At 35.3% G+C, this 16,729-nt stretch overlaps 1 protein-coding gene across 1 annotated transcript; it reads left to right on the top strand.

Annotated features, from left to right (window-relative positions):
• The first annotated feature begins 558 nt into the window (after positions 1–558).
• LOC143244770 (monocarboxylate transporter 12-like) lies at positions 559–14,324 on the top strand. The gene is made up of 4 exons (XM_076490065.1): positions 559–841; positions 4,945–5,088; positions 7,413–8,498; positions 13,346–14,324. The coding sequence occupies exons 1-4, from the start codon at positions 577–579 to the stop codon at positions 13,501–13,503; spliced, it is 1,653 nt and encodes a 550-aa protein (XP_076346180.1). The 5' UTR covers positions 559–576; the 3' UTR covers positions 13,504–14,324.
• The last annotated feature ends 2,405 nt before the right edge of the window (positions 14,325–16,729 follow it).

Here is a 16,729-nt window from a genome sequence, read left to right as displayed (position 1 = left end):
ATGTTTCTAACGATCTTGGAGAAATGTTTCTAGAGGGTTTATAAAACAATATATTTTCTTGTATCTCAGAACGGCTGTTATGGGTATTAACACTTTTACTGATAAGAAGAGAACAGCGTTTCGACTTTTCTAGGTCATTTTCAGGTTCTCTCGTTATCAGTAAAAGTGTTAATATCCGTAACAGCCGTTCTGAGATAATTTTTATTTAAAATGGGTTTCTCGTCATCAAGAATATGTTTTCTTATCTACATGTGTAAAACCTGTTTTAAATAAAATAATTCTTTAGAATTAATGCAGCTTTAGAAATAAAGGATTCTGCCTTTGAAGGTTATGCGATACCTTGCTTTTTATTTTATTTGGGATTTGTTTTACTGTACTTTCCATACACAACAAATAGTCCAATATATCACAAAAACAAAAGGAGTTCTAGCTACAATGCGCATGTGTGCCGTTTTGAAAAGGGGTTGGGGGTTCCATTGCAGGTATCGTGTTATGCAACCGTTGTCAAGTTACTAGTAGCTACAAGAAATCTAGGAAGCGCCCTCTTTTAATCTGTAAAGGAAATAGGCAGTGAACATGTGTTGCCACTTGATTTCGTTTACAGTAGATATGCGAGCGACACGAAAAGAGAAGATGAGCAATGTTAAGGCAAACGAAGTTGGACCCGATAAAGGATGGAGTTGGGTTGTCGCTTTCGCTGGGTTTTTAGTGATGATGTCAACATTTGGATTATTTCGTTCAGCTGGTGTGCTTTACGTCGCTTTCATCGACGCATTTCACGTTACTAGGGAAACTGCTGCTTGGCCATTTAGTCTTTGTTCAGCTGTGTTCAACTTGACAGGTAAGACTGTGGCAAGTTACCATGGGTGACGACATCTTTCTATGTCATCGTCATATGATTCTCTCACTCTGTCTTACTTTCGTGCTTATTCAATCCATTCTTGTTTACACGAATACATATTACTGTCCTAGTTATGATTAGCTACAAATAAAATTATTAAACACCTGTATAGAGTTTTTAATTACTTCTCTCTTTGAAATATCTTTCTTTTACAGAAAGAGAATAAAGAAAGATCTACCTTTTTGCTACAGAGAATAGAAGAAATAATAAAGATAGTTTTACCCTTCTACTAGGTTACACAAGGAACAAAATAAATAAAGATATCCTTCCACTAGGTTATGTAGAGAACATAGGAAATGATAAAGATAATCGTACCTTTCTAGTCATTTATACGCGAAAAATAATAAATTAAGATAGTTCTAACTTTAAACTATAATTTAGCTATAATTAACTCGGTTACACACGAGAAAAAAATTATAGCTCTACCCTGCTACTATGTTATACATAGCGAACGATGCAAGTAGTACCTTTCTGTTTGCTATATAGAGAAACTAATGACAAATTTACTTTTTTGGTAGGTTACACATAAAAACCTAATGTACAGATAATAGATTTATCCTTCGGCTAGGTTACATCTAGAGCACAATAGGCAGTTTTACTCTTCTACTAAAAATGTATGTTACATACCCTGCTTCATTGAGTTCAGAATCATAAGAATTTATGAAAGTAAAGAATATATTAATATGATAACCACCCTCTTCCTGTTATATTCAGTGCCTAACTGCCTTTCGCCTAAGAAAAGATTGAGATTTCTCTGTCTTAGGGATGCTGAAACTCCAGTTGTTGTTGTTTGTTTCTATGATTTATAATAACCTAAATGTAGTAAGTAAAGGTTTTATTAATACTCTCCCAAGTATTGTTAGAGAAAATAATCGCAAAGAGACATCCTCATGAAAAATATGTGAAATTCAGCAATATTTTGTGTTTACGCAGATAAATGCAATAGGTGTAACTTTTCCTATTTTACAAAAGAAAGAATTTATATAATTCCTTTAGCTCAGAATACCAAGTCATTCAGTTAAGGTGGGTACAAATAAATTTTGATGAAAACTTATTTCCAAAAATAAAACTTAAAAGCGTGTAAAAATTCGAAGTGTTTTAATAAACGCTTAATTAATGGTGCCTCTTTCGTATGGCTAGGCTGTAATTTCAGAGATTTCATTTTCATCGTAAGTAAATACGAGCCGTAAAATAGCATAACAATTAAAAAAAACACAGTGGGATTGGAAGACAATAACTGAGTTGGTAGTAAGGTAGTAACTGTATATAAACAGACGGGTCATTGCAATTTCATATGATACGAAACGTTATTACAGATTAAGTTTTATCCAATTAAAAACACCTTTGATGTGAAAAGAAGGTGCGACCGAAATGAAGGATAGAGCGTACAACTTAAAGAAATAATATCACAATTGACGGCCAAACTGGTAACTACACTTACAGCATTGATAAAAATGTTACAGAAAATATTCATTCATTAATTAGTTAAGCAGCGCTTTTTTGTTTTATCAGCTATCATACCCAAAATTCATTCCTTTATATTTCCAAGCTATAATCAGTACAGGACACGTTAAACAACAGCGAAATGGAAAGTTTTAGTAGTTTGCAAGTTTTCACTAGTGTCTTGATATTTTATGTTATATTTCGTATATACAACAATTACACCATACATTCTTCGGTTACTAAATAAAATGCTGAAAAACAGAAGAGAGAAACAGATATGTCGAGTGATTAGCGTTTCATTGTATTATTATTGACTGATAAAACTCTTCAGACTCAGATGAAGTAATTACCACAACAAGCTGAGGCCTCACTTTAGAAATTTTCATAACTTGACCAAATGGTCACATCGAACTGCCAGATTTAAAATGATTATTCTAATGTTCTACAACTGGCAAACAAAAGCTTTCACTTTGCCTCCCAGTGGCACAGTGGTACACCTGCAGACTTATACCTCTAGAAACCGGGTTTTGTGTAGCTTTGATTTTTGATAAGAAACAACAGCATCTTTTACTTCAAGACGTTGATGTCAGAATGCACTTTTAGACTCGTTTCCTGTTCCAAACTGTAATCAGTTCAGGACAAGTTAAACAACAGCGAAATAAAAGTTGTTTAGCAGTTTGTAAGTTTTCATTTGACCTAAGTAACTACGTATCACTGCAGTCCATATGGTACACAGTGTGTTTAACACCAACACTGACCCTTAAACTTTGACCCTTATAACACATTAAACGAACAACAAACCCTACTGACCCTTTAAAACTTAACTAGCTCATTCTATTTTACAAAGGAAAGAATTTATATAATTCCTTTAGCTCAGAATACCAAGTCATTCAGTCAAGGTGGGTACAAACATTTTCCACTAACGGCAATCACCTAAATACGAATCGAATACATCATTTGCGCATTTGCTACCATATAGCGATTGTTTATTTATATAAGCTTAGTGGAAAAGAAAAACCATACATTAACAACACCAAACAAAGAAAGAATGTTTTATCTGAATTCCTTTTTTCGTAGCCAGGTGGATAAGGCGTTCGATTCATAATCTGAGGGTCGCGGATACGAATCCCCGTCGCACCAAACATACTTGCTCTTTTAGCCGTGGGGGCGTTATAATGTGCGGTTAATCCCACTATTGGCGGTGAGTGGTGATCACTAGCTGCCTTCCCTCTTATCATACACAACTAAATTAGGGACGGCTAGCACAGATAACCCTCGTGTAACTTTGCGCGAAATTAAAAAAACAAACCTTTTTTCGTTGAAATATTTTTGTTCATTAAGTACTGTTTCAACGTTTCATATTATCAAACATCTTAAGATTTAAATTTGTAAATCAAAATGCATTTCACAAACATATACACAATTTTGTATAAAAAACTATTTATATGTTTGTTTTTTGAATTTCGCGCCAAGCTACTCGAGGGCTGTTTGCACTAGCCATCCCTAATATTAGCAGTGTAAAACTAGAGGGAAAGCAACTACTTATCACCAACTCTTGGGCTCTTTTTTCACCAACGAATAGTGAGATTGCCCATCACATTATAACGGACGAAAGGGCGAGCATGTTTGGTGTGACGGGGATTCAAACCCGCAACCCTCAGATTACGAGTCGAGTGCTTTAACCACCTGGCCATGCTAGGCTAGATATTTATATATATATTTTTTGTTACATACTGCACAATTAATGCATAACTTTAAAAACTTAAATGTTAGTTATTTTAGAATTATACATTTGAGAAAAATCGATTTTCAATTTCTTTTTATATTTTAAAGAAAAAGAGAGAAAATGCAACTCCCACTCGAGAAATCTAAATATTTTATTTCATAAGAATGAGTAAAGTTTCTGTTGAAACTGAAAAAAAAAAAGAGAGACAGGGTGGCTTATTTATCATTTGAGTGGTGTAAAATAAGTATTTTATAGCAGAATGATAGTGTTAGTACTTAACTGACACTATTCGGGGGCCTGGCTTGGCCAAGCGCGTAAGGCGTGCGACTCGTAATGCGAGAGTCGCGGGTTCGTGCCCGCGTCACGCCAAACATTCTCGCCCGCCCAGCCTTGGGGACGTTATAAAGTGGCGGTCAATCCCACTATTCGTTGGTAAAAGAGTAGCCCAAGAGTTGGCGGTGTGTGGTGATGACTAGCTGCCTTCCCTCTAGTCTTACACTGCTAAATTAGGGACAGATAGCTCTCGAGTAGCTTTGTCCGAAATTCCAAAACAAACAAGACAATATTGTTTTCCCCCCTAAGTCTCGTGCTGATACACGTTTTCTTGAGTGCAGCAGCCACCTGAAAATTGCCAGTTTTATTACTTATCTAAAGACCTAATCTTATGCAATAGAAATTTCTCCTGTTTAGATACTTTTAAAATATCCGATATATCCAGTATAAAAACTAGCATTTTAGCTCTATTTTTAATTTATTTAATGAAAGAAAAAAATAAGTTCGCAAATTTAAGTCTTGAAACATTTCCATACTAATATAATTAAGTCCTAATTTTATAGCTTTATTTTGCGATATTAAATTAAACTATATTTTTCAGGATTATTGACAGGAGTTCTTCTCCAACACTTTTCAGCCCGGACAGTAACATTGACTGGTGTGCTGGCGGCATCTAGTGGTGTTGTACTTTGTTTCGTAGCCAGTAACATGGCGTATGTCACGGTCTTTATTGGAGTGATCTATGGTAAAACAAATATCTCAATACTTTGAAATGAAATTGAACATTTTAAGAATTATCATAACATTCGAACATCAAAATAGAATAAGCATTGATATTATAAAATAAGCAACTATGAAAGAAATAAACAAATTTATTTTAAAAGAAGTAAAGCAAATTTAAAAATGTATGTGAGAACGGCTGGTATGGATATTAACACTTACCGATAAGGAGAGAACAACGTTTCGGCCTGCCTAGGTCATCTTCAGGTTTGGAAAGAAAGAGTGTTTGAATGTGACCGTTGCCGGACACTCGTCTGAGAGACGAGAGTATAAACGGGTACCGGATTGTAGGGCGTGTTGCAGGTGGATGTTAGGTTATTAATTAGTATTGGTATAAAGGAACACCTTTATACTCTCGTCCCTAAGACGTGCCCGTCAACGATCGCATTAAATACTCTTTCTTAATCAGAAGATGACCTAGGAAGGTCGAAACGTTGTTTTCTCCTTATCAGTAAAAGTATTAATATCCATACCAGCCGTTCTGGGATACATTTTTAATTCAAGTTGGTTTCTCGTCACTAAGAAAGCAGATCTAATTTAAAGCAAATAAACCAACATTAAAGTAAATGGTTAAATATTTTTATTGAAAATAATTACAATAATTTATACAAACATTAAAAATATGAAATTCAGAACTACCCAAACGAAAAAGAGAGGAACGTGGAAAAGTACAGGGTGGCCCGTAAGTCCCTACCCTTCCATATATCTTATGTATTCAGTGAATCTGTGTGCTGTCCCTCATCCTTGCTGCGTAATATTATGCGACGCCATGTTCTGTGAGACATTTTCCTCAACATAGCAGGGGTTATTGTTCCAAATGCAGCGGTAACAGCTACTTTCAACTCATCATTAGTATTATAACGTTGTTTAGACACAATGTCCTTTATATATCCCCAAAGAGAGTTATCACATATTGTCAAGTCCGGACTTCTTGTGGGCCATTTCATGGGTGCCGGGGATGTTACAGAACCACAACCTGTCCATTTGTCTGGAAAAGTGTCATTAAGATAATCTTGCACAGTGAGGGCATAATGAGCCGGAGCTCCATCTTGTTGAAACCAAACCTCCTCTCTGATTCAAAGTTCATCGAGTTTCGGTATAAATCATTGTTGTAACATGTTTAGATATGAGATATGGCTTACTGGCCCGTCAAAGAAGTATGGTCCAATAACATGACGCGCATTAAGTGCTGCCCACATCATGACATGCGGAGTGTTGTATTCAATTTCTTCATAATAATGAGGATTCTCCTTTGCCCAGAAGTAAACATTTCGTGCTCGACTCGAACGGTAAATTGCGCACTCGTCTGTAAACATCACCTTTCCTCGAGAATGGATCGTATTGAAGATTCGCAGTAACTCATCACACGCCAGTTTCCTGTTTTCTCTATCAGCATCACTTAGTTCATTCACAAATGTGGGTCGCCATGCTTTAACACCCATGTCCTTTTTCATAAAGGTCTGCATGGTTGCTCACGGGATACCAAGTTTAGCTGATCTTTTTCTTGTTGACTTTAATGGCGGGTTAATTACTGATTCTTCCACACCAGCACATGACTCTCTACGTTTAACTGGTCTTCCTGAACAAGATGCATCCTTAATATTGCCAGTTTCAAACAATTTGCTCTCCCAATTTGACATCGTTTTTCGTGTTGGTGGATCCTTATTGAATCTTTCTCTAAATTTGCCAGTTATTATATCCAGGGTGTCACCAGTATTCTTGCGCTCATGTACCCATGTACTTGTCACAATATGCTCTTCAAGTGTAAATAGGCTTACATCGGCCATATTTCTCTGAAAAAAGAAACAAATTTATAATACATGCGTAATTGAATATAACATAACAACATATGGATGGGTAGGGACTTATGGGCCACTCTGTATGTTTGTAAAAATAGTTCCAGAAGAATCAAATACATGAAAAATGACCTAAATAATTTAATACCTGGTTTGGGTATACTGTTGAGATCAAATATTTATGACACAGACTGTTTATGCTATATCGGTAAGCATTTTTTCTCACAGTACACTCAAAGTAGAAATACACTGAAATCAAATGTTAATTACATAAGATAAACAGTTTAACGCCTAAACTGAGTTATTCTGGCATGACATAAGCAGTTTAATATCTAAACCGAGTACACTGAGACTAAACGTTACCAACATGAGATCAACAGTTGAATATCTGGACTGAACATACTGTTAAGAACAAATGATGTGTATATGGTCTTTTCAAAGAGATGCTTTTGTTTTAGGAATCTTCAATGTGAATATTTTTTTTTCAAACCAGGATTTGGACTCGGCCTAATTATGACAACCAACATTGTTATTGTCAACAAATACTTCAAACGCTACAGGGCGACTGCTGTTGGAATCTCAATGGCTGGATCTAGTGTTGGATCGTTTGTTATACCACCTCTTACAGAACATCTTTTGGAGATTTATGGATTGTATGGCACTTTTCTCCTTCAAGGAGGCATTATACTTCAGGGAGCTATAGGCGCGTCTTTGTACAGGGAGCCATCTTGGATAACTAAAAAATTACACGAGTCTCAAACAAGTAGGACTGAAATAATTCTACTCGATGGTTCGGATGAAAAACAGATGCCCTTGTTGCTAGATGAGAAATGTTCCACGAATACTTCAAAAGTAGTAGAAGAATTCCAAGACAATGACTCGAGCGACGTAAAATGCAAAAATTCTATTAACAGCATCGAACTACCTCGTGATATGGCTTCACAATTCCTTAAAACTAAGGAAATTAATTATAATAATTCTACGAAAAAGCAGTCACCCTCATTGTTGATTCTGCATGTTGAAGACAACAAGAAATTAACTAAAAATGAAGTTTCAGGTGACAAGTTGTGTGTTTTGAAACCGTCCATGGATGTTTTAAAATTTCACCTACTCCACATCCTGGGGATTGTCAAGGATCCCATGTTTTACGTCATAGCCTTGCCGAGAATCATTTTAGCCAACTGCATGTTCACTTTTATTATGGTGATCGTGGATTATGGAAAAGATCAAGGTATCCATGAATCTGTGGCTGTCTTCTTTCTTTCTGGATTCTCTGCTGCAGATTTAATAGGCCGCACGACTTCAGGATGGGTTACAGACTGTAAACTGATGAGAAGGAAAAACGTTTGTATACTCACTTTCTTAGCAATTGGTGGATTATATGTAGTCTTACCCTTTTGCATCAGTTTAATAACAATAATGATAGTGTCGATCCTGATGGGTATCTTTTCAGGCACGGCCATTATACTTCAACCTGTAATTATGACAGAGTACCTTGGACTGGAGAACTTGCCATTTGCATTGGGAATTGTAAGCTTTCTGAACGCATTCGTCTCCATCTGTAGATCTCCAGTAATAGGTAGGTAACACGATACGTTTCTTATAGTTACTGCATTTCTGGATATAATATCTTATTGACATCAACCCCTCTCCTTCAGATTCTACCACTGTTTTAGTTTATAATTTTTACTGTTTAAAATGTTTGTTTCACACTTATTCACAAACATGAGAAATTAAAACGTTTGATTTATATTTCTATCAAGTACAAACAGACTAAGAAATGTTGATTGTTCTTAAATGCAATATAGAGAACTAATTATGGTAACAAATCATTATTCATGTAGATTACGTAACCAAATAGCATCTGTGTTCATTAACTAATCAATTAGTATCAATGTTCGTTAAGTATCCAAACGAAATGCAGGAAGATAATAAAACAATCAGCTTCCAAGTACGTTTAGTAGCCAAATAGTAAAAGAGGTTTCACGTTTGGTATATAAACAACTAACAACTCATTCCCATTACCACGCACTATTATATATAAAATACAGCGCCACGGCTTTTCACGTTCGGTATACATAACTAGTGATAGAACGTTCCCATTACAATACACAATAATGTTTAAAATACAGCTACAAAAGGTTCTTAATACGATATTCTAGTATGTATGGATTTTGTTTGTTTGTTTGTTTTGAATTTCGCACAAAGCTACTCGAGGGCTATATGTGCTAGCCGTCCCTAATTTAACAGTGTAAGACTAGAGGAAAAAAGAGCTAGTCATCACCACCCACCGCCAACTCTTGGGCTACTCTTTTACCAACGAATAGTGGGATTGACCGTCACATTATAGCGCCCTCACAGCTGGGAGGGCGAGCATGTTTGGTGCGACCGGGATTCGAACCCGCGACCCTCGGATTACGAGTCGAATGCCTTAACACACTTGGCCATGGCGGGCTCTAGTATGTATGGAATACAGCGACGCGGGGCTCAAGATACATTTAACTATAGAGACAGAACGTTCCAATTACAGTATTTTGTGTTCAATTTTAAGCTGTATTTTTGCAAACTAATTTCTTAAAAATTTCTACAAGAAATATTTATCAAGTTATCATCCTATAAAATTTGCAAACAAAATATCGACATTTGAAAAAAAGTAATACATAGTATTTGATATATCACCCCAATAAACACTATATGTTGATTATACGTTTAGAAACTACTAGGTTTATTAAGCATTTTAGTATCAATATGTTAATTAGCTACTTGATGCTGTAAACATAAATCCTACTTTATGCAAGCGACATCTGGAGTGTTTAGTTTCTTAAGACACTCAATGAAAATTCTGATTTGTACAGAATTTCATTGACTTTTTATCTATTATGAGAAATATTTTATTAGGTTTCTAAACGTGATTTACGCCACACAATGTTTGATGATCTTTGTTAAGGTCGTGACAATCCGTTTGATATTTCAAAAATAGAATAAAATTAAAGAGATCAAATTCACATGGCGAATGCAACATGTCTCTGCCAAAATCCCAACATGACCAATTTTGATCAAGAACAATTATGTAGACAGAGAAAAACTAAACACTCTATGTCACTGTTTGGGACGTGGAAGAATGTGCCTTTGCACCAACTCCCATGTAAGTTGATTGACATACACATGAATAACTCAAAAAACCCCAACCTGTGCTTTTATCGCTGAAAAATTGAGCAAAAGTTCAAAAAAATTGTCTACATCTCTGTTTGATACTTAAAAATACTATCTTTGTACCAAATTTCATGTAAATTAGTTGAAACAAGGCTAAATAACTGGTAAAAACCTAAAATTATGGTTTTAACTAACCTTTTTGCCCGCTAAGATGACCAAAAACGGATTTATCCCAAATTTTATGTCTATAGGACATAAAAAACCCAGTGTTTTGGTTATTCAACAGTTAAACTTTCATAAAAACTTAAGATTACTGAACAAACTAAAAAAGAAAAAGTAAAAATGGTGAAAAAGCGGTCCAATGGTCAAGAAAATATAAGCATTTTCTTGATTGTTTCAAAAGGTTGTAGTACTACCTTTACAAACAAGTCGAAGATGTTAACTAGTTATGATGTTTAACCTCTTCCTAGTGCAGATAGCCCTCGTGTAGCTGTGCGCGAAATTCAAAAAACAAAAACAATAACCTCTTCCGAGAACGAAGCATGAACCCCAGATAGCTATGTTACATCAAAACAAGTCTAATGATAATTTTAACATGTACTTTTTTACTAGCTCTGCACAAGTAAGAATAATGTGACAGCTTAACTGCTTGTCTTGTTCAAGTAAACAACAATAAAAAAATATATAAAATGTAACGCTAACATTAGTTAGTTAGTTATCACCATTAGATTCCATCTAGGAACATAGGGCCGCAATCGCTTGCGGATTCTTCAACAAGTATTTAAGTGAGCAGGTTGTTAGCCCACTGCACCGAGCCGTCCCTCATTTAGCAGTGTAAGACTAGAGGGAAGGCAGCTAGTCATCACCACCCACCGCCAACTCTTGTACCAACGAATAGTGGGATTGACTGTAACATATAACGCCCCCACGGCTGGGAGGGCGAGCATGTTTGGCGCGACGCGGGCGCGAACCCGCGGATTACGAGTCGCACGTCTTACGCGCTTGGCCATGCCAGGCCTTAACGCTAACATTATTCCAAAGTAATTTCACACAAACAGCCAATTTACAGATCACGCTTCGCTGGTATATAAAGGTATTTTATATTATAATAAGCGATACATCATAAGTGACGATTATCTGTAGTGTTTCGATAAAAGCTTCGTGTATTGCATACTTAGAGTTATGGTAATAGGCGATAGGCCACAGTAATGATATATTGTCGAAATACTGAATGTATAACTTAATTCCTTACCCGATGCAATGTGCAAAATAAGTTTTCTTTGTTTCGGATAACTGCCTTGGCTAACACAAAAGATATCTACATTAGCTGTTCCAAATTTTCATCTCATAGACTAGACGCAAGGCAAATGGTCAACAGTAACCGCTTCCAACACTTGGATTACAATATCAGTGAGGATAAAGTCAATTTTTAATGTACCCACGTCCTCAAGGGTTGGACGTAATCACTAGGCCGTCTGATGTAGAAAAGCGAGTCTATGAAAAATAGACAATTTCACTTGATTTTTTTTCATCTTTCCATTATTTTTGTTTATTGCTAGATATAATGTGTCTGAAATGACGTTTTTATAGAATGTTATTTTATTTTTGGAATTTCACAACAAACAACTTCTATACTTTTTTAAAATCAGTTCATAGTTTCGGAGTATTTATTTTTTAGGATATTAAAACATCGTAAATGTCTTGTCCATTGAATAGCTCAGAAAAGTATAAACAGAATTAATGCTAAAAATTTTCCAAAGAACAACATAAAAAATGTTAGTTGTGGAAAGAAAAAGTAAAACCAACGCTTGAAGTGCACAATAAAATCTTTATTTGGTCAATAGTCAATGTTAAAAGATTCGACCTGCTTCAAGAATGAAAACACAAAAATGGCAATTTGGTAACTCTATAAGGAGTTTACACATTGTAAACTTTAAAGGTTATATGAATGTTATTCATAATGAATGAGCATTTCTTTCAAAATATGTAAGATAGCTAACCTTTCATCCCTTCACCAAACAATTGCTTAATTTACAGCACAAAATTTCAATTGACCCTTTGATATTCAGCGTTATTGCTTTTATTTTCAAGTTCAACTTTTTTAGAAGTTGTCTTTATTGAATTAATATAAGTTATTTGTCATAAAGAAAAGACAACTAAAAATCCATAAATGACAATTTCAGGCCGAGGTTATTGACGAGGGGTAGATTCTTATCAAGCTGGTCTATTTAAGTAACAAGTGATAAACTCAACAGTAGTTTATTTGTTTAATTTCGCGCAAAGCTACTCGAGGGTTATCTGCGCTAGCCGTCCCTAATTTAGCAGTGTAAGACTAGAGGGAAGGCAGCTAGTCATTATCACCAACCGCCAACTCTTGGGCTACTCTTACCAACGAATAGTGGGATTGGTCGTAACATTATAACACTCCCACGGCTGAAAGGGGCGAGCATGTTTGGCGCGACGGGGATTCGAACCCGCGACCCTAGAATACGAGTCGAACGTCTTAACCCACCTGGCCATGCGGGGCCGAACTCGAGAATAGAATGGATTTCACTTTTTTTCTCATCGAACTTTGTAGTTTTCGGGTTGGAAAAAAAGAGAGTGATTGAAGTAGGTTATGATTCCACGAGTTTTAAAACTTATTGTTGCTTTTTTTTCATAGCAAAAACAAATGCAGTAAATAGTGTTTACTGCTTTCATAAAAAAAAAAAAAAACTAGTCTGTCTTATTGTTTTGTGAACAGTGATATTTCTCTTTGGATGACTATGAGAAGGCAATTTATAAACCAAACATACCAGTGCTTGATACTATATTGCAATATATGAGAAAAAAACATGAATGTTTATTTATGCTACTTTCACTGCTTCAACATTTGAGAAAGAAAGAAAAAGAGATCAGTAAGGGTTTGTGACATTTAGCAGAGCCATTTGAGAGGGGGCAATCTTAAAATTCCTCTGTGTATAAATACATAGTTGTAAGCCTCGTAATTCATCTCAAAATAAAATAATCATGAAGATTTGACACAGAAATGTATTCATGGGTGAGGTTTGAAGCCCAAATGTAGGGACAAAAACCCGTCTTAATTATCGTGAATGTCGTATATAGTATATTCCGGATAAAATAAAAGTAGAGGGACAACTGCTCAACTTTTGTCCCCCACCACCTAATCACTCCTATACCCACAGATCTTGAGATGGTTTTATTTAGACTGTGTCAACGAGATAAGCAACTAAACAATTATCTCATTCAATTATTTTAATTGAAATATTTCAGGTTTCTTCAGAGATTATCTAGAAAAATACCAATATATGTTCTACACCCTCGGGGCCTTATCCGTTATCGGCGCTCTGGAGTGGAGTTTGGAACCATTAGCAATAAGAAAGAAGCAAGAAATCCAAGAGGAAACACTGAGTTCAAACTGCCAATGTTGATATCGAGTTTTGAAATGTTTCTGTTGAATTATTGTAGTTATTTTTTTAGTACATGGAAGTGTAGAATATCAAAACTTTTCATGCTCTTGGAAAATGAAAAGATATTTTAACATTTTTTGTATATACCTTAGCACTTAAAATTTTAAAAACAAAATCATTATAAAAACACAAGAGTAATTACATAAACTTTTAACTTAAAACCGTGCACTCAAATTACTGTAATATTTGGTCTTTAGAACTCATCTTGAAACACGTATTTTGTGTTTCTGTCTCTTCAAAGTAATAGTACAGAATAATCATGTAACATTCTACATCTCATGAAATTAAAACTAATCTTACAAATACTCCAAATCTACTGTTTCCAGTACTGTTGCAAACCAACTAGTGATATTTGTAAGTATTCCAAAACTGTTGTTTTTCGAATTGTTTAGAACCAACCACTACAAGTGCTCCAAATATACTATTTTTCGTTTTGTTAAAAAAATTAACTACTGCTCTTGGCAAGTATTCCAAACATACTGGGCAGATAGCCTGGTTGCTTTGCGCCATAAAACACCAAACCAAACCAATCCAAACATACTGTTTTCTGCGTTATTGAGAACCAGCTGCATATGTCAAGAAAATGAATTAATTATAGAGGAATACATGCTTTAAAAATTCAGCATTTTTGTTTTCGAGTTATATAAAGAATATTTTAATGAAATTAAGTTAAAATGAAAACACACATACTATTTAATCTTGTGTAACTACTAGAAAATATTTCTAACCTTAATGTAGGCAAATTGAAGCCATGCGAAATTTACTTATCTGGTATAGCAACTAATAAAGACATATAAACGTACATGTCCTCTTTTTTATGGTTGTTTAAAGTTCTACAAAGAAAAGAACACCGCTCCTTATGCTGCTATTACTTTTTGTTGGGTTGTAAACACACGTTGTCGTAGAATGATCTGCTCTAACGTCCACAAGAGGGCGACAATGACGTCAAGAGATCCCAGAATGTGAAAGAGGTTATTGGTCCCGAAAATAACCTATTAAAATAAAACACAGAAACTTATTCGCAAGTTATATTAAATTATTTTAACGAACATGAGGATTAAGAATTAAGCGTACAATTGTATCTTTGAAAGTTTGAAACAATGCAGTTGTGTTTATGTTAAATGGGATTAAGTGGAAATAATGATATCTTTATAGAAAAAGAAAATTACAATAACAGAATAAACTAGTAAATCGTAACCACTACCGATGCTGTCGGGTCAACTTTAACTGTAACATCAGGTTAACTTTTTAAATCGGAGCAGCCACCAATACTAAAGAAATTTAGTAACTTAAACAAATGGCAAAAAAACAAACAAACGTATGTTGTCAGTTTAACTTTAAAAGTAACGTCATGTTAAGTTACTGAACCGTAGCAACAACAAATGTTGTTACGCTAACATAAATCAAACCATACCCACTAAAACAGGCCTGCACAGAGAAGTAACATCAGCTTTGAGCAATAGCTTCACCCTCTCGTCCTTGACATTCAGGCACAACTTACGTAATTAATACTCATGCTACACACTTGCTAGTATTCCACAGCTTGAATATAGCAGATGCAGTGTCAAATTAGTGAAAGTAGCGGAAAACAAGAAGAAAATTCCTAATAAGAGCATACTAACTACTGCAAAATATTTTCTTTTCATGGGAAACTGTTCAGTTACCCACGGTATAACGGAGCCCAGCGTGTCACCTGCCGAGAACTAAATAATCAGATAAACTGCCGTGGAATCAGAGACAACTTGGTCCGCAGCAAAGTTTGAAATAATCATGAAGAACATGTGCATAGTGCTGGAAAAAAAAAAGTGGGTTGTAGCAATGAGAATAAACATTAAGTTAGAATAAAACGAAAGATCTCTCAGAGAGCCTACAAAACTCTTCGTATTCTTGCTATACTCATAATGTGATTGTTGTATTTGTTCCTAAAGTTTCGACAAGTCTTCATTCTCAGGTGTGTTGCGATTATTAGTTCCATAAATCAGAACTGATAGTGATGAATCCAGAGACTCGAGTACGTTTGATTCTTTTATTTCGTCTTGTTTTGCTCTAGGTAACCAATTATTTAATGGTTGGGTTATTTTTGTGGCTCTTGTTCTTTCACTTGGTTTAACACAAATTTAATCTTTTTTCAGTAAAGTCAACGCCATGGTTTCGTTGCATACATCACACACCGGAGTTTTCGAATACATCTGAACCGGCAGCCGAAGAAATATTGCAAATATGACTGAATGCACTGAATACACCCCCCACCCCCACCCCACCTATAATGAAAACAATGAAGGTGCAGTTTTTAGCTTCTTCAAACCGACCACAGATTTGAATATGTGTTTAGGGACAGAACATTAACAATATTGCAGTGTTGCTGTAAAAAACAAACGAGGAAATTTGTGGTTTAGATATTATATATTCTAACACAACTTAAAGAATCACAAACAGTTCAGATATGAGAACCATAGCTCTGTCATATGTTGTAAATTATAAACTGTAAAATGTTGGAATTGTTGATGTTTAACTTTACAAGTTACAGTATTTTACGCTCTGCAAGACGCTACATCGTGGAGGACGCACCCTAATTTTAGAAAGACAATTCTAAGAAAAAAATATTTTGACTCGGCAACCAACACCTTGACGGGTTTTTTTTTCCAATCTACTGAGTAAATACAGTCAAATACATCATAGTTATCACAGTATATAGACAGTTAGTTAAACTGAATGTTTTATGCTATTGAAAATATTTTTAATTGATAAGTAATGAGATTATGATTTGTACGAGAGGCCGTTTTCAGTAGACCCTAAGCTAACCTCCTGCCTTAACCCATCACTTTTGTTTTGAAAGACGTATGGGGAGCTTTCAAGGTATTTTTAAACAAAAAGTGGGTCTTATAAGGCGTATTTTACGACTTATTATGGAATTCAGGCAACATCATTGCCGTAGGAAGCAATTTTGGAATGGTCATGCCATTGTCATGTGTTGTAAGCATAATGATACTAGATTGAATATTGAGCCATTTTTAACTCTGGCACTAGATGACTCTACTGATCTCTCGAGTACGTCAGAACTTCTCGTGTTCATTTGTGGAGTTAATTTGGACTTTCAGATCACGGAAGAGTTGGCATCAGTTTCCAGCATGCACGGAAGAACAACTGGAGAAGACATTTTCATGGAAGTGCATAAAACTTTGCAAGA

The sequence above is a fragment of the Tachypleus tridentatus genome, chromosome 2, assembly GCF_004210375.1.
Source record: "Tachypleus tridentatus isolate NWPU-2018 chromosome 2, ASM421037v1, whole genome shotgun sequence".
Taxonomy (NCBI): Eukaryota; Metazoa; Arthropoda; class Merostomata; order Xiphosura; family Limulidae; genus Tachypleus; species Tachypleus tridentatus.
This window is presented reverse-complemented; position numbering and strand designations above follow the sequence as displayed.